Raw genomic sequence first — 25,605 nt, 5'->3', positions numbered from 1 at the left:
CTTAAATATAACTTTTTATTCTAAACTGATTATAATGTTTTCCACTGAAAAGGTTATTTTTAAAACAGAATGAAAATTCTGAGAATTTTCTAAATTCAAGCAACCACACCATACATCTAATAAAATTTTAAAATTTAAATCTTCACAAAACATGCAAATATATCTTTTTTTGTTGTTCCTATTTAAGTCTGTTCTTATTTAAGAAATTTACAATTTTTACTCCTTCATTACTAAGATTATTTGAATTCAGGTACTTAGGAATAGTGAGACATCCGAGTTTCCCTTACAAAAATGAAACATTTCTACTCCCTCCACCCAAGAGAAACGCAACGACAACCTGTATTCTTAAGAGGTTCATATATAAAAGTGTGTCAAATATAAAGAACACACACATCAAGTATTAACCCATAACTGGAGTCAAAAGGATTCAGCATAGTTCATTAACTCAGATTATCATGCCATAGTTTGTCCTTGAATACAATCATCTCATCAATACCTTCAAGTTGCTCTTTCAGCAGTATGTTGGCAAAAATCAAAGTATGAACATGTGTGTATAAACAAGTTACTCTTTTTCAAAGTTTTTGTTATTGTTTTTGGAGTCAATAACTCCATATCTCTGAAATTGCTTTCAATTTCAATAATGCATAAAGAATAAAGTAATATTCCTAAAATAATATTTTAAAATATTGCATTCTCCATTTTTGTTAGTTAAATTCTAACAGTTATTAACATTAGTGTAATTCCATAATATCTAAACAAAGATTTTTTAGGTTTTTCTTATAACATCTTTTCAGCATTTAATATTATAACATTTAACATTTTAAAAATTAATATTTTTGGTAAGTACATAATTTTTAGAATGTATTGTATTTCCAAAATAAATTCCAATGCTATTTACAAAAGATTAAAAAAAAAGAAGAGGGAAATAGCAATAATTATTTTGACTCCATGCCTCTGGCCGCGTGAGGAAATTAATGTCTCCAGTTATGGGTTAAAAAAAATCACATTTAATAAAAGGGCAAAAAAATCTGTAGTGATATCTAGGCTTATGTGATGCTTGTCATAATTTCATTAGACTGAGGTTTGGAGGACTTTCAGGACTGAAAGAGTTAATAGTTGTGACAAAGTCAATAGTTACAAGAAAGTACAATTGGCTTTGATGCTATTGCTATTTAATATTTAGCATTCCAAGCGAACATTTTAGAAAACAAAGGGAAAAAAGTGAATTTCCAACATACAGAAAAAAATAATTAGAGAATTTGTTAATGATTAACTTATGCAGCTAAGAAATAGGTTTTACTCCATCATATATTTGCAAAGATGTTAAAAAATAATTTGAATAATTTGCCTAATTAATTTTATTAATATTATATGTTGTTATCAGATTTCCGAATTTCATCCAAGGTCAATTTTAAAAATAAATTTATGTTTTACAATAGAACTTAAATAAGTAATCTCAGTATAAAGAGACTTTTAAACTATGAATAAAATATATGAATAAAGGTAGTCATAATTACAATAATAAATGTAACATTCAGAATAAAATATCCAAATTACAACTCATTTTTTATTAGTTATAAAGAAATAGTTACAATAAGTTAAGGAACTATTAATGAAGATCGAAAGAAGCAGTAAACTGAATACATAGAAGGAGGTGAGGGGTAATAACATAAATGGAGATTATGCAATTTTAGGTACATTTTTCATCTGCTGCAGCAGATGTTTTCAAACTTTAATTGAAAATAATACAGGAAATAGGGAAAAAAAGAGGACTAAAATAAAGTTGCAAAATTTTGTTTCCCCAAATTCATGTAAAAAAAAAAAAAAAAAAATGAAAGTTCATCAAGTCCAAAAGCTCACAAAATAGCAGTAAAAAAAAGAAAGAAAGAAAGAAAAAAGAACACTGCATAAAAAGTAAGATATTATCACATTTCGCAAATACAGAATTTTTGGAAGGAACATACTCATTTTATATTATTATAAATAACAAATTTTGCAGTAAGCTTACTGCACTTCCAGACTTGAAATTCTTTCTGTTTTCTATTGAAATTAATTTTATAAAACTTTGCTTCATGAAACAAGCTGAAGGACTGCATTAAATATGCATCCATTTGAATTAGTGCTTATCAAAATGAATAGTTGCAAGTTTTCAACATAAATCAATATAAAATTATTCAATGCTGCTTTCATTTGTTATAACATGAAACTAATATACAGTCAAAAAAAAAAATCGAAATAAAAATTAAATCCTACAAATATTATAAAATTAATTTAAATCATTGATTCTTAACCCCTTCAGAATGAAAGATACATATAAGTTTGCAATGAATTCTCCTCACAACCAAATACTGCATCCTTCCATTTCTACAAAAGCACACAAATTGATGCATGGGTGCATCAGGCTTTTGAATAAAATGCTTTTGGTTAGAGAGCACTACTAATCCATGTTTCTCTCAATAGATTGTCCCCACATAGTAGCTTTTCTATCTCAGAGATTAGATTAGTGTTGCCTGTCTGTCAATAATTGGATTTTCATAGATATAAACAGAAACAAATGCTTAATAATGTAAAGAGAAACAGATGCTAATTTTGAAATGACTGCTATAATTTACACTCTCATTTAGAGGAGGATTTTATTTTAACAAGGGTTTTTATTCATCTCAGTTTTCTTCATGCAGTTATGGGTAGAAGATTGCTTATCTTTCTGGGAAGTCGGGAGGATATGTAAATTTATGAATGATGAAATATATGAATTTTTCTGAATATTAAAAATTATTTATGACGAACATTAAATTATTTATGGTAAAAATAAGTTATAAAAACATAGAAGATGCATGATTTACTTGGTAAATGTTAAAACAGCTTATGAATGCAAATCATATAATGTTAGTCTTTGCACTGATTTGTGTTTTGAGATTTTTTTTTAAAAAAAATCTTTGAAAACATTAATTATCCAATTTGCATGAAGTTTTTTAAAATACTAGACCTAAATATTTATTTTCCTTGTTTTTATATTTTGCATCAAAAATCTGGTATTAATTTACTATGAATAATAATGAAATACACTATATTTTTGTAATGTTAGAGACAGGTTAAATCCTTTTAGTGATATCATCAAATTCTAAACAATCTGACCTTTGAGTCAAGCAGGTAAATACTGTCATTCATTAGTAAAAAATCTAGAGATTTAAACAGCTTCCCATAGAGTTTTAAAACATTTTTTACTCATTCTTGTTAATTCTATGAATAACAATGACATCATTTAAACGGAAACACATTCATTTATAGGCAAGGGAGCATAAATAGCTTCTCACTCAAAATATTTATAGAATTGAAAAATTAGGATACACATGAACTTGTTAATAAACAATGCATGATCAGATTTCTTGTTCTGATTGAATATGATTATTTGTATATGAATAATTGATTTTTTTTTTATCTATGAATAAAGTCCAACTATATGAAATCTCTCTGAAACAATAAAATGGCTGACTCAAGTTCTTTTAGCAGGAAAGACAATGAGACACAGTTAAAGAAAATGATTTCTCAACTGTACCAGATATTAAGAATAAATTACAGACTAACTAAACTTTTCACAAAATAAAATTCCAAATCCATAATATAACATTTTAAAGGATAATTATACAGGTAAATTCCATTTGGGTTTGCTCCAGTTTTCTAAAATTTGACAATTAAGTGGCACTTTTGCCTTTGATTTGTACCTAATGAAAACTAATTAATCATAGAAAATCATTTTAAGTACATACTAAATATGTAGGACACCAATATGCTATCAATTTTTTAATTTGTATGTTTTTGTGAAATAGTCTCATTTTGTATATTCATCTATGAATGATTAGCCTAAAATATTATACCACTAGATAGAGAGTAGAAAGCAGTGAGCATATCTTTTCCTACTGTCTATCAATTATTTCCAATTAGCAGTTAAGTAATAAATAATAGGCTCAATAAACAAAAACTGAATATGTATATCAAAGATTTACAGTGAAGAAAAACTTTAAAAGTATCAGAACAACACACCTCTATCTTTTGCAAATGACTGACTCTTTTCAATCATTTCAGAAGCTTCAGGATTGTAACGAGTTCCTTCGGGAAAAATAACCATCCAGGTCTATTAAAACATAAAAAAAGTTTCAAATATCTACAAAAAGTTTATTAAAAGAAACTTGTGTATATTTTTCAATTTCACGAAAAATTGCATTCAATTAAAGAACTGAAATTTTAGAAGAAAAAAAAAATACTTACAGGAATTCTTTTATCTTTCAAATATCGAAGAGATGATACCATCTTTTTAGAGTCAAAGTAGTGCCTTTTTACAAAAACACATCCATGCTAAAAACCATACAAAGAAATTTGATGAAAAATAAAATTCCTATACTTTTAAAATCATGTTTACAGATTATTAAAAAAAAAAATTAAAGTTTTAAACGGATGACATAAAGAGAAATGACGGCTATTTATACACAATTGAAAAATTGAATCATTTTCTAAGAAAAGCTACGGTGAAAGTCTGATGCTATAAGGATAAATTTTTTCTAATTAAAAGAGGGAAATGTATTTACAAAGGAGTTACTAGTAAAAATTAAATTCAAGCAAAGAATGTGCATGCAAAAAAACAGATGAATTCTTGCATGTTAGTTATCACATAATCAGTCATAACAATAACAAAAAAAATCTTTTAATAATTATAGATTCTCAAAGTACAATATATCTTCATAACTTAAATTAAGCAATTTAGTGAATTGAGGAGCTTGATCAGTTATCTGTAATTAATTTTATTAGTAAATTACAGCTAAAGTAATATTTAAAATACACTCATTTAAAAAATGCATTATACATATAAAATTAATAAAAAATGATGCATCATGCATTAAAAAATTAAAAAGTAATATAAATTTAAATTTCTACATTTCAAATATTTATTCATATTTATTAGTTTTTAATACATTAATCACAATAAATAAGATGTTCATTCCAAAAAATGTCAATGATATTCTGACCTTTTTGTTTAATTCAAAAAAAAAAAAAAAAATTCATTTTAGTGTGAAAAAACATTCTAAGATCTCTAAAAAATATGTCATTAAAAATAAAAAAAGAATTCTGATTGGTATGGTAGTTTCTAAAAGATTTGTATTTGCATTGCGATAAAAAAACTTGAAACTTCAGAAAATTAAAATACACACAATTCACGTTTTAGATTAGCTTTTTCTCATATATAGGATGGAGTACAATATGTAGTTCTTTGATCCTTTATTTAAAATATAATAATTTGAAAAAATTCATGCACAACTTATAAACAGTTCCACATGTAGAAATAAGTATATTTTTCACTTCTTTTGATTCTATTAATTCTCATATTTTATATTCATAGATTTGGTTTTGCTTTTGCCTTTTTGTGAAGACACTGAACAAATTTATAAATAATAAATCAAGAGAGTGTACATTTTGCAATTCATGATTAACAGTATTTAAAATTTTCCATCAATTTTAATTAAATAACATTTTATGTCTTAAGAATTTAAAATATATTCATGGAAATTTATTGCTATAACTTTTATAGCTAACAAATATTCCAGTTTTTGTTATTCGGACAATTAGTTATTATAATAATTTCTGAAAGATCAGAAAATATTAAAAAAAAAAAAAGCTACATGAATAAATAGATTACAGATGCAACATGCACAACACTCACATGTAGAATCAAAAAGCATCAGCACTTACTAAACTTTATTGAGCAGTAAACTCATTTTGTCTCTGTTGCCTCACCTCATAAAAATAAAATCCATACAGTGGTACTAATTGTAATGAATCCTTCATAACATATCTCACATGCCCAATAGATCCCTGCCGATCAGCAAGCATATGAACAACAATCCAGTCCACTAATCAAAAACAGAAAATGTAATAAATATTGTATAATCATGCTTTTTTTTCCCCCACCAGAAGGCCAAATTTTCCAAATCAACATCAGAATCAAACATTTATAAAGAATTTTTCTCACTACCTAGTAAAAAAACACTACTTTTTCAAGAACAGGAATCATAATTATAATTTGAAGCAAGCAAAATATTTTAAAATATACTATATTGTTTTTCATATCAACCACCTAAAACAATAAGCAAATTTCATGCATAATAAACACACAAGTATGCTCACACCCACAAACTATAAGATTTTAATCAATTAGTTCATAAGTTAAATTCACAAAGCAAAATAATAATAATAATAATCTTACAAATATTCATGTCAACGGTTGTATTCAAAATTAGCCTTAATTTAAAATGAAATATGCAAGTAATAATAATAACAAATAATAATATAAATTTAATTAAATATAATTTAAAATTAAGACAAGAATTACTGTTGTTTCTAAATAGACAATTATAGCTAAATAAAAAATTAAAAATAGCCATGCAAATTTGTTTTCCTTTACAGTAGAAAAGAAAAAAGATCATTAATGAAAATTATACATTTGTATATGAATGAGGATTAGGAAATATCATTGACAGTAATATAATTAAAAAGGATGGAGCCATGAAATTACAGTATTAAATTTTACATCTAACTTAAGAAATGAATAAATAAAATAATACACTGCCTTTGAAAAATTACCCTATATATATCTTTACCATACTTTTAGTAAAATGAAATTTGCCTATGAAGTAAAATAACTTAACTAGAACTACAACATATAATAAGTTTATATTTTAAAAATGAGTGAGAAATAATGTACATTTCCTACATTAAAAATTCAAACCCTAATAAACGATGACAAATTCCTTCAAATACAATACAGTGACAATTGATACAATTATGAATTTGTTAAAAAAGTTCAATTATTAAAAATCTAGAAAAAGTTTAGTTTATTAATTAAAAAGACTTATCTATAATAATAAAATCTGAAGATATTTTGATTAAACATGAGATAGTTTAAACTGATAAATATCTATTAAAATAATACAAAATGAAAAGAATACCATTGAAAAAATAACTTTGAAATTTTCATTCAAAATTTTTTCTTTAAAATGAGAATGTTAAAATCATATAGTTAAATGAACTAAGTAACTTACCAGTGCTTTGATGATTACTAATATAAATAACTCTTTCTTTTTTTGATAAAACTTCTAAATTTCCATGTATAATTAGCTAGAAGAGTAAAGAAAACATTTCAAAACAATGGTGCAACTGTTGGTATGATTTTAATTTCAAGTAAAGACCAAAACATAAGTAATAATATAATTAAAACTTTAAAAAAACCAACAAAAAATATAAACCTCATATTAACTTTCTGATGCAACAATAAAATATAATATGTGTAGCAGCATACTTTTAACTGATTAATATCAGCATTAATGTTTTTAATATTTGTCAATTCAAGAAAATGTCAGTTAAAAAGTGAGTAGATGTGAATCACAATTATGAGATATATATAGTTTGCTATTCTCTCACACAGATTTAACATAGTTCTTAGTTCAATTATATTAACATTTTGAAATACTCAAGAGCTATTGTTCTAATTTCAGAAATGGTAAATTTGAGTCAGAAACATTAGATAATATTTTAGGAATAATTTAAAAAAGTAAAAAGAACATTCTCAGTTTGCACACAAAGGCAATAATAATAATAATAAGAAGAAGAAGAAGATTAAAGAGGGGAAAAATTCAAATTATAATATTTGGAAATGATGAATTAATTTCTTTCTTTTAATGTTATTAATCATGACCTTATCTCAACAAAAGAATGATTTATGTTCATAACAACAGATCATATCTAAAAATCAACATTTAATCCTACCGTTGACATTACACATAAAAAACGATTTTATCAATACTTACTTTCGTTCCCGTCACATGCTCAAAGAAGAACAGCACGAATTTTTGATAAACTGAATAGTAAATGTCATCGCCTGCTTGATAAATCCAGTTTGGTAGTAAACACGACATAAATCTCCACGCGATCCAAATGAAAAAATACTGAGGCACAACTCCGAACATGACAATGGTCGGAACGACCATTTTCACGTGTTTCAAGCTGAAAAAAAAACACACACATGCTATGCATTAAATGCTTTTGTTTTTAAAAAACACCATAAATACGTAATAAACTGATACAGAATTAGCTATAAATAACATGCAACATACGTAATACTGGAAGCCGGTGGGTACATGATCAACACATTGTTTTCACGCTAGCATCTTGAAACCAAAACTTCTCCACTTACCGGTCATTACTGTCGCCATTCCACCATTGCTGAAAACTCTCTTTCATTATGAAAAATAAAATTTAAGATAACAATTTTTTATTCGATTTTGAAATAAATATCTCAAAATATTGTACTCGGACGGTAGCGGAATTAGCGCTTTTACTATATGCCCTTTCGCAGCTACCACAATGCGCATAAACCCATTCTAGCAGACGGCAAGTGGGGCTACTAGATTATCGATCCCTAGTATCGTAAAAAGAAATTCTCTTCATGAACACGAGCGTGAAAAGATATTTTTATCTTGATTTCATTATCTTACCATTCTTTAGCTATGTCACCACTGTGAAGCTGGAGCATTTTAATGTAGAGGCAAAGACCACAAGAAGTAGGATGCATTTTTTATAGGCATGTAATTTCTACAAGTTGAAAGCCCAACCACGAACGATTTGATGTAGATGCACTGGTACACTTCAGGTAAAATTTGGATAGACGCCAGTAGAAAACATTACAATTTGGAAGACAAAAGCATTCAGAGTTTCTTGGTTAAGGTGCCAGTAAAGAATGCGATTTTTCGGAGCGAGTACAACTGTTAAAACTCATTTGGGGCGGCCATGCATGCAACAATCGATAAAAAGGCCATAAAGGCAGGGCGCAAACTTTCATTACGAGAGCCAGAAAATTAAACTCCAGTTTTTTCTCCTCCATCAATCTTTTTGGATGTGATACGTGATACGCAATGCACCCAGAAAGAGGACTACAAAGAAAAGCAGTGATTTATGATTTTGTGGATTGAAAACATGGGAAACTACATTGTTGCATAAGAGTATTACAGATATTGGAGAAAGAGTGGATGTATGAAAAATTGGAATGATTATCATGTACATTTATATAATGTTCTATTGTTTGTAATTTTATATTAAAAAAAAGTGAATTCTAAACTTAGATGTGTACTACTATCATAATAATCGAATTTATTTTAAAAGTCATTGCTATTTCGCGGTTTTTGAGTCAAAACAGAATTTTATTTAGAAAAAAATATATATGTCTGTTATTTTATAAAATAGTATTAGGTTAAAAAGTTAGAACTTAATTTTTTTCTTAGTGTTTACAATCAAAAGAAAAGGAGAGAGAATTGCAGTTGAGAAAAAAAAAATTACCGAAGTGAGAAAAAACAAAAACTTGCTTTTTTTTTCAAAGAGCAATATACTCTATAAAAAAAAAGCATTTGCCCAGTAGTACTAATTACGGAACTGTCCTGCTAAGCCCCAGAAAAAAGTACTGGCATGCACCCCCTCCGCTTCACTGAACATTTTCACGATCCTTATTACCCCCAAGCTCGGGATTTTCCCCCTCCTTTTCGGTGAACCTGACAAAGAATTGTAAAATTGCACATTTTTATCATTTCTCTTGCTTGCAAATTACAGTTCAGAAAATTCATAAACTTGCTAAATTGTATGCAAAGTAATTAAGATTCTACCGTAATTAATATTTTAATCATATTATAACACCTGAAATTTTTATTTCAGTTGAATTTCAAATATGGAGCATAGCTAGTATACAAATATAATATTTAAAAAAATAAATATTAATATGTGTCACGTTTGCCCTTTTTTTTTTTTTTTTAAATAAAACAATCTTAAAATAAGCAATTTCACAAATTTCTGTAATTTTGTTTCTAAATTTTTTTTTAATTAAAAACCTATAAACTTCAATCAGGTCTTCCTTCACATTATTTCTATCAGCAAGTATTAAAAATTCTTTAAAAACTTAAAATTGAAATAATTTTTTTTTTTAAATTTAATTCTTTCTGTGTCTGCTCATTTCGGGAGGGGGGGGGCGCTGTTCCTATAAAGATAATAAAATTAACATTATATCCCGGCTCCCGTATATTTCTAACATGAGGTTTCTTGGTATCCTACACGTTTTAAAATATTGCTTGACTTTAAATCGTTTATACACAAACATCAATTATATAAGACAGAGCTATTTCCGTTCCATATGAAATTCAGAAGTCTCTCTTTGCATTTTAAAAATAAGAAATATTTTTTTTATAGGCCATTAGTATAAAAAGATATTTTTGCTATTAATTTGTGAAGGAAACATCACTGCCTCTCATCAACCCACAAAGATTACAAATTCGTCTTAAATATTCTTAAAAGAAGGTAACATACGTTTGAGGCATTTTCAGAAAATTCTTGCATATAGTTTACATTTTCACTAGAATAATTATAATAACAATTTTTGAAAATAATAGCATAGTTCCTTCCATAGTTCTTTTATAAAAAAAAAAAAAAGAGCTACAGAAAATACTGCTAAGATATTAACATAAATTAAATTGGTGTAATAAATGTTGATGCGAAAAATGCTCTACGCATTTGAAGAAACAGAATCAGAAAATATATTGTTTTGTACTTATAATTACGTATCACTCAGAATAAAAACTTACCTTTTATTTATAAAGACGAAGTTTTCTTATCATTAGAATTGTTTATTATTTCATAATCTCGCAATTAAAAAAATGATTTAACTTTTTCCATAATTATTCTCATCAAAATTCGGGAGTGTCATTAAGCAGTTTTGGGTTGAAATAAGTATAAGAAAAACTGCATAGAAATAATATTGAATCTTTGAATATGTCTTGCAAAATTTTAATTACGTTTCAGGTAATGGAAAGGTGAATGAATCATAAGGATATAAAGATGGCATTTGACATGTTTTGGTAGGAAATTAATTTTTTTAATGAAAATTCAATTTGGGGGATGATTGTAAAATAATTCTGAAAAATTAACTAGTAAAAAGATATAAAAAGAATACGCAACCTAGTGATCAGCAAGTATTATCACAAGTATTTCCTACAATTTTATGTCATATCAAAGAGGAACTGTTGATCAATTATTGATATTATGGTCATATGTTTGATGCATCTCTCCTGAATTTCTTGGAAAATGAAATTTACAGAATGTATATTGTTATGAATTTGTAATAATATTTCTAAGCGCAGTTAGCCTTATAATAAGGTTTTATAAGTATTTTAATATATGTGCAATGGATTACAAGTCAATAACCCCAGGCCTTAGCAACGAATTTGACGATTTTAACTACAAAAATAAAAGTTCTATAAAATGCAAGAATTATGCAATATCTCTATTAAGACTCCAGATGCAGGGATCCTTTTAAAAGATTCAATGCGCTGTCTCGGAGACAATTTAAATGGAAATTCTCGATGAGTCAAGAATATTCTCTTTTTGTAGTGTTGAGTGCGGAGACAGCTCTCTAACTACATTGTTGTTGCAATAGTTTAATAATGATTTGTTCTTTTTGTATTGCTAATTTTTGCACGTGCTGTCTTGTGTTCACTTCTACTACCTGCATTCGTGATTTTCTTGCATTATAAAGCATCCCTCTTTGTTATAAAAATTTTGCAATTTCTATCGTATTTGATTATGCTACTGTTGATTTTCTGTAACAATATAGAGGGTTGTAAGCTCAAGTACATGAAAGTAACGATAAGCATGGTTATGTAAATATTTCTCAAAAATTAAAATATATTCTTGGCCGGTAATGTAATTAATAAAGATTATAGCTATTTAATCAACAAGTAAAAATTTGATTATTATTAAAAAAGTTAGACCAGAGTTTTCAACAAAGACATAGTTCAAATTTATTATATACTAGCCGCCTTTGGTGACCAGCCCGTTCGCCAATCTTAATGTTCGTTTAAATTTTAATAATTAAATAGGTTGAACAGGAGTTTAACCCCCTTCTTCTCCAAGTTGCGATAACGCGCCAAAGCTGGCAATCTTTATTATGCACTATAATTGAACATCTGCTCCTTTGCTTTTGAACATTTCGCAAGGCCGTTGTTGCCGATTTTTAAAAATTGCGCAAGGCAGGGGTTTAAACTCCGATCGTACCATTAAATATTTTACGCAATTCCACCTTTAATAGATTCTTCAGCAAAATATTTTAAAACTTCAAATTTTGATAGTCATATAATTCACTCATAATATTATAAAGGCCTTCAGTCATAGCGTGATATGTATCTCTCTAATTTTCTGTTACCTCTCGTAGAAATTATGCTTAAAATTAAAGTGTAAATGATTAATCTGCAATTAATATAATAATATTTTTTACTGAAACAAAGCATTTTTTTTTAATAATATGATTACTGATAATAGAGTCACTGAGCGTTTAAACTTTATGGGCATTAAAGAATATCTTTCTTAATTTATGTAATATCTCAATTTGTCAACAAAATTTTCTCAGATTCATCATGAACAGATCGATTCATTAACAATGTTTAATTTTAAATGCATCAAACACTAAGAAAAGAAAATGAATCGTTTAAAATAATCGGTCTAAAACAGGTTTAAAAAAACTACTTAAAAAACGATGTACAAAACTATAAGCATATACAAAAAAAAAATATAACTAACATAAATACAATTTAATTACAAAAGCACGCAACTAACCTAAAAATAATTTAAATCATTGAAAACAGGTTTAAAAAAAACTACTTAAAAAACGATGTACTTAAAACTATAAGCATATACAAAAAATATATAACTAACATAAATACAATTTTCTTACAAAAGCATGCAACTAACCTAAAAATAATTTAAATCATCCGTTGATAGTGGTTGTCATGACAACAATCAGAACAATGCGCATGCGTGAATTTTCTTCGCCAGTTAGGTAACGCAAATGCGTGAATTTTTCTACGCCAGTTGGGGTAACGCTATGCAGATTATACATTTTTAATTTCCTTTATTCTGTGTTATTTTAATTCAAAAGTACTTCAGAATGAATCTGAAACATGGATTAATTAACAATGTTTAATTTTAAATGCATCAAACATTAAGAAAATAAACAGAATCGTTTGAAATAATCCGCCGAAAAATGTTAATCCTAGCCTCATTACTGTTGGGAGAAAAAAATAACTGAAGCCTTGCTCATTTGGCGGTGGGGAAAATGAAAGATTTTTTTGGCGGGAAAGTCAGTTTTTAATTAATAATTAAAATTTCAAAAAAAGAGACCCCAGGTGCACATTCCCGACCTCTAAGGTATACATGTACCAAATTTGATAGCTGTATGTCAAATGACCTGGCCTGTAGAACGTCAACACACACACACACACATTGAGCTTTATTATAAGCATGTATATATAGATTATACATGTATATATAGAGAGAAAGACAGTAATTATAAGGTCGGTATAAAAGAAGTTCATCAAAGTACTCTGTTGAAATAATCGATAGCCAAATCGATATAAAAATTTATATCATTTGAAATACGCATTCAATGATTCTGTAATTTAAAAAAACAAACTATTATTCATATTTAATCCACTTTTTTCAAAAGAATTTACAATCTACTATATGCATAAAAAGATCAAAGAAAACCGATTACATTTCATTAACCACTTCATTTGTTTATTGCTAGGTTTATTTCGAATTTTGTATGAATGCTTAGAAATTTTTTTTTTACAGAATTTATACAACTTAAATCTAATTTAAAACTCATTGCATTTAAAAATTAAACTAAAAGTAATATCAATGTGATAATTCTAATTTTCAACTCTTTTTCTTTTGTCAAGTGGTGAGATGATTAATGTTACAAAAACATTAAGAGGATGATTCAAACATTGAAAGAATTGCTTTGATACTTGCATATTAATGCATGTCATTTATGAACCATCAAATTTTAGATACAACACGACATCTTTGGCGATCAATCACTGGCATACGGTTAATACACAAAAGTCGTTTATTTAAATCTTGAATATTTGAGATGAAAAACATGATTAACAATTTCGAATTCTTTTTGTTCGAAAGTTATTCCTTTGAAAGTTGGATACATCAGAACTATTTTCTGGATTACTGGGCATCATTATATTTCCCAGAGAGATCGTTGTCAAATTTTGCATTTAAATTGGCAAAAAGATTGACAGTCTGTCGATTTGTCATTTCGTGAGCATGTAAACGCTATAATTCAAAAAATACAACAATTTAAATTAAAAATTATATGGAAAATGAAGTTAAGTACGCGATCTTCAGTATGAAAGTTAGTATGCATTAGGAAAATAACATTTAGTATGTATACTTAGGAGTACAAAACTCTTGTGGGAAAGTTTTTTCACAAGAGTTTTCCACACAAAACTCTTGTGTGGAAAGGAACTCTTGTTTCTGCCTTTCAAGCGCTCATAGCCTAACTGACTGACTGAGGCGCTCTGTCTTGCGCAAAATTAACTTTTCTCTTCTCTCTCTCTTTTGCCGGCTGAAGGAAGATATTTTTTTTATTAGAGTGTATGCAAAAAATTTTTGGCGGAATCACTCCCGCTTTTCTACTTTTTCTTTTTTTTCTTTTCGATTTATCGACTAAGGAAACAAATCGAGAGAACGGAGGAAAACACTTCCTAATCTCCCCCTCACCTCACTGATCATGGGGCGTTATTTGTAGAGAAAATAATTACTAATTGTTCCCGAATACCTCAGATGTCAAAAAGGCAATGTCTTGATTCATTCTTTTACACAAAGTTCCTCCATATGTTGAAATATGTATGCATTTTTTTTTTATACCTCAGAAATGGTTGACTAATTAGTGGCATGCTCCCCATTCTTTGACTCCATTTTTCTTATTAGATACTCCGGGTAAACTAGCAAAATGATGCTGTGTATCGCGGAGCAGGTGATACATTAGGGGAAAAACATAGCTCACATACAATATTGTTCAATTTTGTTGAAATATTAGGAATTAGAGGCAGCCTACGGCTATACAGTTTTTCATTTTAATACGACGCATAATATGGAATATATTGGGCAATACAGAATGAATTGTTCCTTTGTCCCATACTTTTTTTATATATATATAAATGTGATTTTTAACGTTCCCTTTTTCTTATCTCGCACCTAGTAACAAATACTCTCGTACAAGGCAATTTTATAAACAACATTTTCATAACAAAATCGTTGGAATTAAAGTTAAAAAATATGTTAACAATTTTGAAATCGGTCCTTCGAGTACTTACAGAAACAAATCATTTTATATTCATTTATATTTTCCAGTGTCTAAATTGTTAATAAGGTATGTTGATATCACTTTCGAAAAAGAAGGAGAGGAGTCTTATATGAAATAAAATAGGATCCTTTATATAAAGAATGCGTTTTTGGATGAGAATTCCTAAATAAAATGATGGAATAATTCTTTTTCTTTTTTGGTGCTGAACAATATTTCCTTTTATTACAATGTAAAGGAAAATTTTAATATATTTCGGTGCCTTACATTGTTTCTAATTACTCTTTGTAGCAACAATTACACTTTTCATAATTTTGAAGTAGTTGCTTTTTTTATCATCATTGATGTTCACTTATTATCTTTCACTTGTCTGATAAAACTGCTCACTGCAACATTTTCTTACGCTCTTAGTGAAGAGATAAAGAAAAAGAGATTAGCACTTACAACATTCTTTTAGAGATACCTAAATTCTCTTGACTAAATCGCCAGGTATCAAAGAAATCCCTATCAAAATCTCATAGTTAAACAACTGAAGAAAAAAATTTTGATGTCTTCTGTTCTTATATCGCGATGTAGACTGAAATATTTCTTTGCATGTAAATGATGCGTCCCACAGTGAACTAAATCAGTTTTAAAATTTCAAAAGTTTTTTCTATTCGGTCATGCATTCGGTTTCTGCTAAAATATGCTATATATTATATAATACTATACACTATATTATATCCATATATAGCTTTTACATATAATAACTCATAATTTTTTTTTAATGTAGACTGCTGCTTCAGAAAAATTTTCCGATTCGGGAGTCATGATAAATTGCAGTTTCCCCATTTCTACTTTCCAGTTTTCACCCAGAAGAATGGTTGCTAAAAATGGCACAAAAATAAACTGAACGAAGGCAGACATGCAACCAGAATTAGTTTTGACAAAAGTGCTGCTTTCAGCATCTTCTGTACTTTCACCATTTCAACTGAGCGGCACAAATTTTTTTCTTCATATAAAAGTTTTCAAAATAAGTAATATTTTGAAATTCAAATCATCGCTAGTAATATTTATGTGTAGGAAGAACTTAATAAGTAAACTTTATAATAGTTTGTCAGTTCTCGATCATTGTCTTATTTTTATCACAAAATTATCACAACTTATATTTCAAAACTGCAGTGAAGGGAATATCATTCCAGAATTGTATGCGTAAATTAATTCAAGATCTAAAATATTTAAACCATAGCTTATGTGATATTTCTAACATATACTTTTCTTTTAAAGGTCAGTCATTGTTCAAAGAATGCTTTAAAAATTCCTAGAGCTGTACTGTACCCCTTTTCCATACGATGCATTTAATGCCACTTGAACCGATTTTTGTTTGTTTGTTTTTCTGTCTTCTATCAATCGATATATGAAGAACATTCTGATTTTGTTTATATAAATTTATTTCGTTACTCATTAACTAGTTAATGACTAACGAAAATAGAACTAACGTTATTGAATAGCTTTTCACAGAGGATACAATCTAAATTTGTTTATAACTGGTTGTTTTTAATAGAGTGACAAATAATGAAAATATCGGCTAAAATACTTTTCAATAAAATATTTTAAAACAGAAATCCCCTTTTTTAACCTACTACATTTTTTAAAAATTTAAAATGAAAACTTCCGTGTGAATGAGAAAAACATCTGCACCAAAAGATTTCTTTAAATTTCGAAAAAGTGACCAATTGGTTTTTAATAACCGTCATGAAGTTGACTGTCCACTCATTATTTTTTTTAAAGGAAGATCCAAATTTTAATTAAAAAAAACTCGGAAAGAAAAAAATAGAATCGCTTGAAATATTAAAAATAGTTCCATTTAAATAAGACAGTAATTAAAAATAATTTATATTTTTGATTACAGTTCTAATAATCAAGAAATCTTCAATTCTTTTTTCACTTTGAAAGCACAAATTATTAATGAATTTTCATTTTTATTTATGTTCATTAGGGCAAAAAGTAAAAGATTAACGCTCTGCCCGTCAGATCGCATTAGACTGAGAATTAATCTTTTATTTCCGCGTCTGTAACATTTCCCGGAGGGTCGCATCGCATACACGTGCTTGATGGACATTTTCATCTTTACAGCCATGTCGTTTTATATTGAGCGACACTGAAATATATTTTATAAGAGTGTCTGATAATATGGCCTATAAGAAAACATCTTTCAACCTTGGTTTTCGCAAATTTAAAGTAATAAAATATGTGATTGTCATGTCGCTCATATGTGAGCGACATCGAAAAAGCTAAAAAGTGTTAAAAATAAAACAATTTAACCAAATCATATATCCCAGAGCATATTTGATGTCAAATGAATAATAATTACAAAAAAAAAATCATTTAGGACCCGCTGGGAAACATTACTGACTTGACTGTGGCCCGAAATATATTAAGCAAAATCTTGCAAGTCAAGTAGGAAAATATGTGAATCTTCCATTTTCCACATCAATGTCTATATTTGCAAATTTTCGTGGAAAATCAATGATTTTATACTTTTTGCGATTACAAGTGTTAGGTCATTAAGAAAAATAAACGTGACGTGGAAGTTAGGACAGAGGTGCCTGCTCAGTTGTCGTCCTCTTCATTTAACCGCATTCAAAATCACGAAGTCCTTCCCCAAATAACTGTAGTGTTGCTTTAAAATGGGACGCTAATAAAGTGAACTGAACTGAATTGAACAAGAAAAATGAACTCGATTTAGAGGATGGAAAATGTCGAGAATCCGCGATGAAAGCATTGTAATTGTCAGATTTTCGTGAAATGTTTGCAGAATGTTATTGTTCAAACATGTTTATACCCAACGTATAAATATGTGAATAAGAGCATTTTCTTTAAAAGTTTAGACAATGAAAATAAAATTTCTGTTTGGAATTCCAAAAGATATTGTTTAACGAGATTTTATAATATACTTATAGGCAATTTCGTTTGACAGATTGATGTCTAGATTTAGTAGTGAACCTTTGATCAATGGATTTATTAAATGTCTAATTGTGTGAAATAATCTATATGGGCCATTCATTTCTACTTTAATCCATATATGAGCTTAGGGACTGACCGATGTATTCAATATTTTGACGTCATAATATATTTAAATGTCGAAAATTCTATAATCTGATGCACAAAGCAAACATGGCTAATTCGTAAATTCAAAACTAAGAGAGAGATGGGGCTTCGCAACTTCCAATGTTGATTAGACAGGGATAAAATCTGATCTAGCATTCAACTCTTTAAATTTTCACACTATACTTAGGTAGGTAATTTTGATAAATTTAATATATGATAAAGTTAGCTCACGATTACTTTTCACTGTGCAATTAGACCTCCAACCCATGATCTCATAGCTGGATCTCGAACCAAAAGACCACCGTGACTCAGATATAAATGGCATTAAATTTGATTCGTGATACACTAGTTAAAAAAAGAATCTTTTGTTCCATTTTTTTAATAAATGATTTTTTTTCAAAATTATCTCTACAATTTAGAAAATGCGTTACAAGTGAGAATATTTCTGATTCAGTCAACAGTAACAATAATAGAGAAGCGAATTTAACAGTCCCAGTGTCGATGACAGAATGTACCTTCTTGTGAAAGTTTCAATATTATTTGTGGCAGCTTGGTCATTCAATTTTTATGTGTCACCTGCAAGGCCGGTTGAAGCCCTGTATGGACCCTCAGGTAATACAAGTTTCAGAGCCTCTTTTCGTCTACTCAAGTTCTAAAATCAGGCATTTTTAAATTTAAATTTAATATTTATTTAAATAAATTTTTAAAAAATAAACTATTACCACTAATTAACATTAATAAAATATTTGGTCTTCATCAGCGTCAAGAGAACTGGATTCTTTGACTTGCTTATTATAAAATAATATTAAGATTTTAAAACAATTTTAAACAAAATAGTAAAAACAAAAAATGTTAGCTACATTCTAAAGCATTAAATAAAAAGTAGGTCAGGGCTATTGATTTGTGTGTCAGTCAACCATTTGCATACGTCCAAAAAACGTGATGTTCTGTAAACAAATTTTGAAGTATGAAATTCGGTCAGCAAATTTCGAAAACTGAATACTTTTAAATGCAACATGCTTCTTGATTTTAATTTAAAATTTGAGCAACAAGAAATGTATAAATCAAATGAAAATTCAAAAATAGAATGGGGTTCCTAGGAAGTTAGCTAGCTGATAAAACGACTCTGGTGATCAGGCCTGTTATTGTTTGTGACTGTACTTCAGGGAAATAAACTTTAGCCTTTTTATGCATGATAAAATACACGCATAAAAAATTAAATAGAAAATAATAGAGCCTAAAATGTAAAACTGGGAGATATCGTAGTATTCAAATAATCCTCAAAAGTTAAATGGTTGAAGAGAAGCTAAATCACTGATTATTCTGCCTAGTGAACTGGTAAAGATTACCAAAAAGGATAATCAAAATATGACCTTGAAATTCCTGACCCATTCTAGCTGATAAAAGCTTTAAAAAGTCTTACTGGAACAGTGAAACATAGAATATTTTACAAGGCAAAGCACAGATAAGTTAGCGGATTAGAATCCGATAGAGAGTATTACTTTTATGTTATTGGGAGCCAACTAATGTATTCCGGAATTACTTTTGTTATCCGCACGAAAGTATATAAAATTTACCTTGGAGCACCAAATTAATAGTGGCATAATATACTACTTGTGATGAAATGATTAATTTCGGAAAAAAGACAGCAGTAGATCTTTTAAATGATAGTGTTTACAGACTGACATACTTTTAATTGCGCTAAGTGATATACACGATTAAAATCATTCAAAACACTGCAAGGTAAAGATTTGTCGGTGGGCTTTATATTGCCTAGTTATGCCAAAAAAAAGCTTCCTTTTTAAAAATCAAAAAGCAGAAAACAATATCATTACAATTTAATTAAAGTATATGTTCTACGGGGTTACCTCAGGTGCTTTATAAGTAAGCAGGTTCTCGCTTCTTTAATGGTAGTTTAATATTAGTATTCTGTTAAATTGCCTCTACTCTATCGGCGGCACATTCTCTTAAGTAAGAGGCAAGATTATAGCCTTGTTGCAATGAAAGCTATTTTGGGTTCATTGCAGTACCCGTTATAACTGTCGTAGTACATCGGTCATTCAAATTAATTCATAAACATTTGCAGGTAGAAGGAATCTCATTTGTATTATGGTTGGCTAAAATATATATTATTTGAATACTAACGCCTTTTCTGGCATCTATCTTTATTATTTAATTTATTTGAAATTTTAAAAAAATATTTAAAAAAAGATTACTTTTGTTTATTGAAACAAATAATTTACATTTGAAAACTCTTTTAAAATACAATAAAATTGATTAATATTAGAAGATAATTATCTGCACCTACTATAACTGGAAAAGTTCAACAAGAATTGCAAAAACAATGAATACCTTAAAGTTTAATTTTTGAATTTAAATATATAAAAAAAAGAAAAATATTATCTTTTTATTTCTTCTGTATCCATATATATTTAAAAAGTAGCTTCGTTCAATTTGATAACAATATCAGTTGCCCATACTTTCTGTTTTTTAAAAATTCACTGTTTACCAATAGAATTACGCAGTGGGAGGACGTTTAGTTTAGTTATATTAACGTTCTATTTTAAAGCAACACTAGGACTATTTTGGGTAATCTCGTAATTTTGGGCTGCGGTCAGATGACGAGGACGATACCTCCGCAGTGGGGGAAAATGGAACTCGCATCGCTGCTTCGAATTCCAATTTTCGGGGAGGTAGTAGGTATCATTAAAGCAGAAGTTTGGCTTTTAATTAGTAATTTTATAACACAGTAAGGCAATAGATGAGAAAAAAAAAGAATACTACACTCGAATACCGTTTACATTTGATAAGCTACCGAAATTCAGCAACAAATATGCTCCAAATGTGAGGACTAAAGCGACTAAGATGCAAATTCTCCTCCATTATCCCACTCACAGTAAAACTAAAGCACAAACTAAAAATGGTTAAATACTTTTATTCTAAACTTGCCTTCTTTAATGACCAGTTGAATTACCGGGACTAATGGTGACTAAAAATTTCAATTAAATATATTATTTTGTTATTACTGATTTCTTAAGCAAAGAGTGTTTGGAACTTCAAGTTTTGATAGGCTGTAATTTGTACTATTTTAGAAGTTATGCGCTTTTCTATTCATTGCACTTAATTGCTTAATTTTCCCTGCTCTAATTTTCTGCCATATCGCAAAAAAAAAAAAAAAAAAAAAAAAATCGGAATTTTAATTTAAAATGAAAGTGTTTAAACTTTCAGAAATACATTAACTTTCTTGCTGAAACTGAACACATTCATTAAAAGTATAAATATAGAAAGTAGAATCGTTCTGTATTGAAATTCTATTTGCACTACACAAAATATTTCATAATTTGCAAAGTATTTTAGAAGATTCCTCAAAAGAAATTTCACTGATTAAACAAAAATTCAGTTTACTACAGCGAGAAAGCAATTTTCAAATTTTAACAACGATAATATATTTTTTTACACAAAGCTAAATTACAGGAAAATGTAACAATGTTTAAAAATGGATGTATTTGAAAAATATCTTTATCATTGCTTCGTAAAGTCTTAGTTGCAAATACAGAAAAATGCTAAACTTTTTATTATAAACAGCTTTAAAAAATCAATGAAAACAACAAACAGTAAACTATTTTCGTATATTCATCCTCAAAAAAAAAAAAAAAAAAAAAAAAAAAACGTAGCATGAAATATTTCTAGTAATAAAAGAAAGGGATTTCAGTTTCATAACAAAGTAATATATTGTTGTAAAATAATATATTTAAAAATTTCCTTAAATCCCTATTATCTGCCAAATTTTCTCTTTAAAGACCTAAATTTAGTAACTTTAGATTTAATGGTCTGTTTCTTGCAACGTACACACTGCTTTATTATTAGTAGAGATATGATACTAAAAATGGTATTGTAAATGCATATAAAATAATTTAAAATAAGTAAATATAAAACATCTTATTAGTCACTAGATTAGTTATTTTAATTCACAAAAACCTTTCACAGAAAAATTTCGCAATAATTACCTTGTTTCACGATTCCTTTCAATTATCTCTGAAAATTGCTTCGCTATAATAATCCACTTGTCCATTAACTTCCCACACAACAAAGACATCTTTTCCATGGCTAGATTATTTCTATAATAACAAGACTAATTTCTATACTAAAACTCAGTTTTGACGCTCACGTTGAGCGCCAGAAGATAAAATAAATCTGACTTTTCAGCGTGTTACTGTTTTTCGTGACGTCAGAAATGTACGTGATAAGGATTCAAGTCCTCTGCTAAAAAAAAAAAAAAACCAAGAGAAATATTTCGGTCGTGCATAAATTATATATGAGTGGCTTAAGAGCCGATTTTCCAACAAACACGTAAAACATAAAACGCTGGAATGTTCCACTATTTCTTTGTTCTTTTTCCTCTCTTCCCCTTTGATGTTCGAAATCTACTCGAGAATGTAGTCTCATCACTCAATTCGGGAAAAAAAGTTCTAGAATTTATATTCTTTTTCTTAAGAAAAGAATCTTAATACTCACCGTTGAATGGGTTTGATAATAAAATTTGAGAAATGCGATTTAATCAAAACGAAACTTTAGGTATGGAAAATTCCATTATGGCATTCATGAACTAAACGAAACTGAAATTTCTGGTTTTGTTCCGTTTCGTTTAGTTTAGTTGCGTTTATTTTTGTTCAATTATGAAACATTATTTGCGATGAAATAAAAGCACTTTTAACATAATTTTAGTCATTGAAACTGTTAGTTCATCATGAATTTCATGCTTGAATTGACCTTCCACTATGAGTGGAAAAACAATGATTGTTGTTTAAGACAAAAGTTAATGTTTTTTGAATCCTTGACCGTATGAAAATATAAGGGCAATATCACAGCTAATCCTTTCGCATGCAATGACGTGTCTGGTACACGCATAGAATAATTAAATTTTAAATTTACAATTAAGTGAAAGTGTTAAGTAGTTTAAGCCTTTACAATTGAATGGTTTCTCTCAGGAACCCTTCAAGGCGATGCATCATTTTGACATTGTATTTTTAAATTTTGATTGATAAAAATACTTAGAGTGATAAGAAGATGTAGATCAACTTTTCGGGGAAATTCAACATAAAACAATTATATATATATTTTTTGGAGCTATAAAAAAGTCCTTGTATTAAGTGAATAAATATGAGTTCCGAGTGCAAAGGGTTAAAATGCAAAAATCACACCAATATCTCAAGTTTAGTTTTATTTAAGTTATATTAACGTCCCGTTTGAAGCAACACTAGGGCTATTTTGTTTTTGATTTATGTTTGCGAATACTATAATACAAAAACGCTTTGAAAAGTCTGTGTTTAGTTTTAATATTACTTATATTAACGTCCTATTTTAAAGCAACTCTAGGGCTATTTTGGGACGGACCTCGTAATTTTGAACCCGGGGACAGATAACGAGGACGACATCTGAGCTGGCACCCCTCTCTCCACACCACACCAGCGGGAGGACGTTTGGTCAAGACGGATTTAACGTGCAACAGACCCCCTTACACGACGGTTCTTCGGTGGAATCGGGTCTCGAACCTGAAACCCTCCGGTTCTGAAGCCGAGACCTTACCACCAGCCCACCGCGGCCTCACCAATATCTCAAATCCCCTTTATATTATTAATAGGAATTAAAATACCAATAATTTTTTTCGAATAGGATGTGTCATCTAGTTTGGAAGTTAAGTAAATTTGTCAAAGGGTTAATTTTTTTCTTCCTAACACTTTGCATCTCTTCTCAGTTATTGTTTTTCTTAATTCGGCAATTAATTATGTTACATAAAATTCTTTCAAAATTGACCTAAGTTCACAATAAGTAATCTTGGATTTGAAAGCAGACATTAGCTTTTATATGTGAAAATAATGACTCGTTCAAGTGAATGATTTTAAACAGGAGAAACACACATATGCCAAAAATTTGGCGACAAATATTTGAAAAATTCAGACATCCGAATTTCAGCGAATTTTGTATTCAGTAATATTAGATCTTAATTACTCCCATTGCACATACCAAGAGTCAAGTAAAAATTTTATATTTGGAGAAAATTGAAGAAAACACTACTTCTTCCAAATATTTAAAATTCAATTCTAAGGATTAAAATCTTATCCGCATAATTTCGATATACGATGTTCTTCTCTTTAATTTCCTTTGTTCATGTTTCATGTCGGAAAGTGTATTAAATCCTAATTTTTAACGTAGTTTTTCCAATTTTTCGAAATGCTTAGGACAAATATTTATTATATACTATTATGGTTACCGTTCCAACATTTTTCCGATACGCATTACATCCAGCATCATGAGTCTACTGTGGAAGTTTAGGCTCGCCAAGAGGAGGGACAGGAGGAAATAGGGCAATCTCTAGATTAAGAAGTATGTTTCGTATTTTCAAGGGGATGTGTTGTATATGTCTGTGGGGCGGGGAGAGGCGTATCTCATAGTTGTTCTATAAAACCTTTCTCAGCTCTGTGAAAATTTGAAAAGTTATGTTTCATCTCAGGTGTCTTCTTAGTTATTTAACCCTTTAAAGGGCCGGTTTTTTTTCTAGTCATATTATGTTAAAATATTTTTAGGCTTGAAATTAGAATAAAAAAGGGATTCATTTAGCTTATTAGATAAATTTAATTTGATTAATTAATTTGGTTAATTAATTTGGTTAATTAATAATTAAGTGATAAACCAAAACACATTATTTTGTGGGAGATAAAGATCTGAAGCATCTAAGTTTCTGCCTTTCTAAAAAAAATTGTCAGAACTTACGCCAACCTACATAATTTCATACAAGGATTGTTAAATTTGGTGGGAAGCATACTTCTCACGGCCTTAGAAAGGGTTAACCATGACTTCAGAGAGCAAGATTCACTCACGAAAATTCAGCACCTCGTCATTGACTTAATTTCTTGACTACGAATTTACTTAAATTCCTGATTGGCACATCCCATTTGGGATATTAATTGTTATTTAAATACTTATAATAATATAAGGGTATTTCGGATTTTAAATTTCTTAATCTTTTTACTTAATTGCATATTTAAAATTAAAAATTCAGTAATTCGATCTGCTTGTCAGATATGTCATTGTTTGCGAAATGGTTCTAAGTTTAACAAACGGAGCGTTAAAAAAAATCTCAATTCTCTTATCAAAATCCTTTCCACCCTATATCCTTAATGCTACCACTGGGATATTCCTCAGCAACAGTTAAACCTTACATAAAGAGCAAATCGAAATATGAAAAAGTAAATCGTTTAACGAACAATGTTTCTCAA

The 25,605-nt window shown here is 28.6% G+C and overlaps 1 protein-coding gene across 5 annotated transcripts in view; it reads right to left on the bottom strand.

Moving 5' to 3' along the window:
- LOC129976267 (1-acyl-sn-glycerol-3-phosphate acyltransferase epsilon-like) overlaps window positions 1–25,605 on the bottom strand; it is a 50,356-nt gene that overhangs the window by 8,427 nt on the left and 16,324 nt on the right. Inside the window, exons 2-7 of one of the 5 annotated variants that reach the window (XM_056089751.1) lie at window positions 22,336–22,446; window positions 7,857–8,052; window positions 7,092–7,167; window positions 5,788–5,903; window positions 4,267–4,353; window positions 4,042–4,132 (exon numbers count right to left, since the gene is read on the bottom strand). In XM_056089751.1, coding sequence (XP_055945726.1) covers window positions 4,042–4,132; window positions 4,267–4,353; window positions 5,788–5,903; window positions 7,092–7,167; window positions 7,857–8,052; window positions 22,336–22,433 — 664 coding nt within the window. In that variant the 5' untranslated portion in view covers window positions 22,434–22,446. Of the gene's footprint in view, window positions 1–4,041; window positions 4,133–4,266; window positions 4,354–5,787; window positions 5,904–7,091; window positions 7,168–7,856; window positions 8,053–8,162; window positions 8,413–8,543; window positions 8,847–22,335; window positions 22,460–25,605 lie in introns of those variants that run through there. The other 4 variants (XM_056089758.1, XM_056089766.1, XM_056089775.1 and 1 more) reach the window with 4 other exon arrangements.

The sequence above is a fragment of the Argiope bruennichi genome, chromosome 1 (genome assembly GCF_947563725.1).
Source record: "Argiope bruennichi chromosome 1, qqArgBrue1.1, whole genome shotgun sequence".
Lineage (NCBI taxonomy): Eukaryota > Metazoa > Arthropoda > Arachnida > Araneae > Araneidae > Argiope > Argiope bruennichi.
Note: the sequence above shows the minus strand (reverse complement) of the source record. Positions and strands in the feature narration are given on the sequence as shown.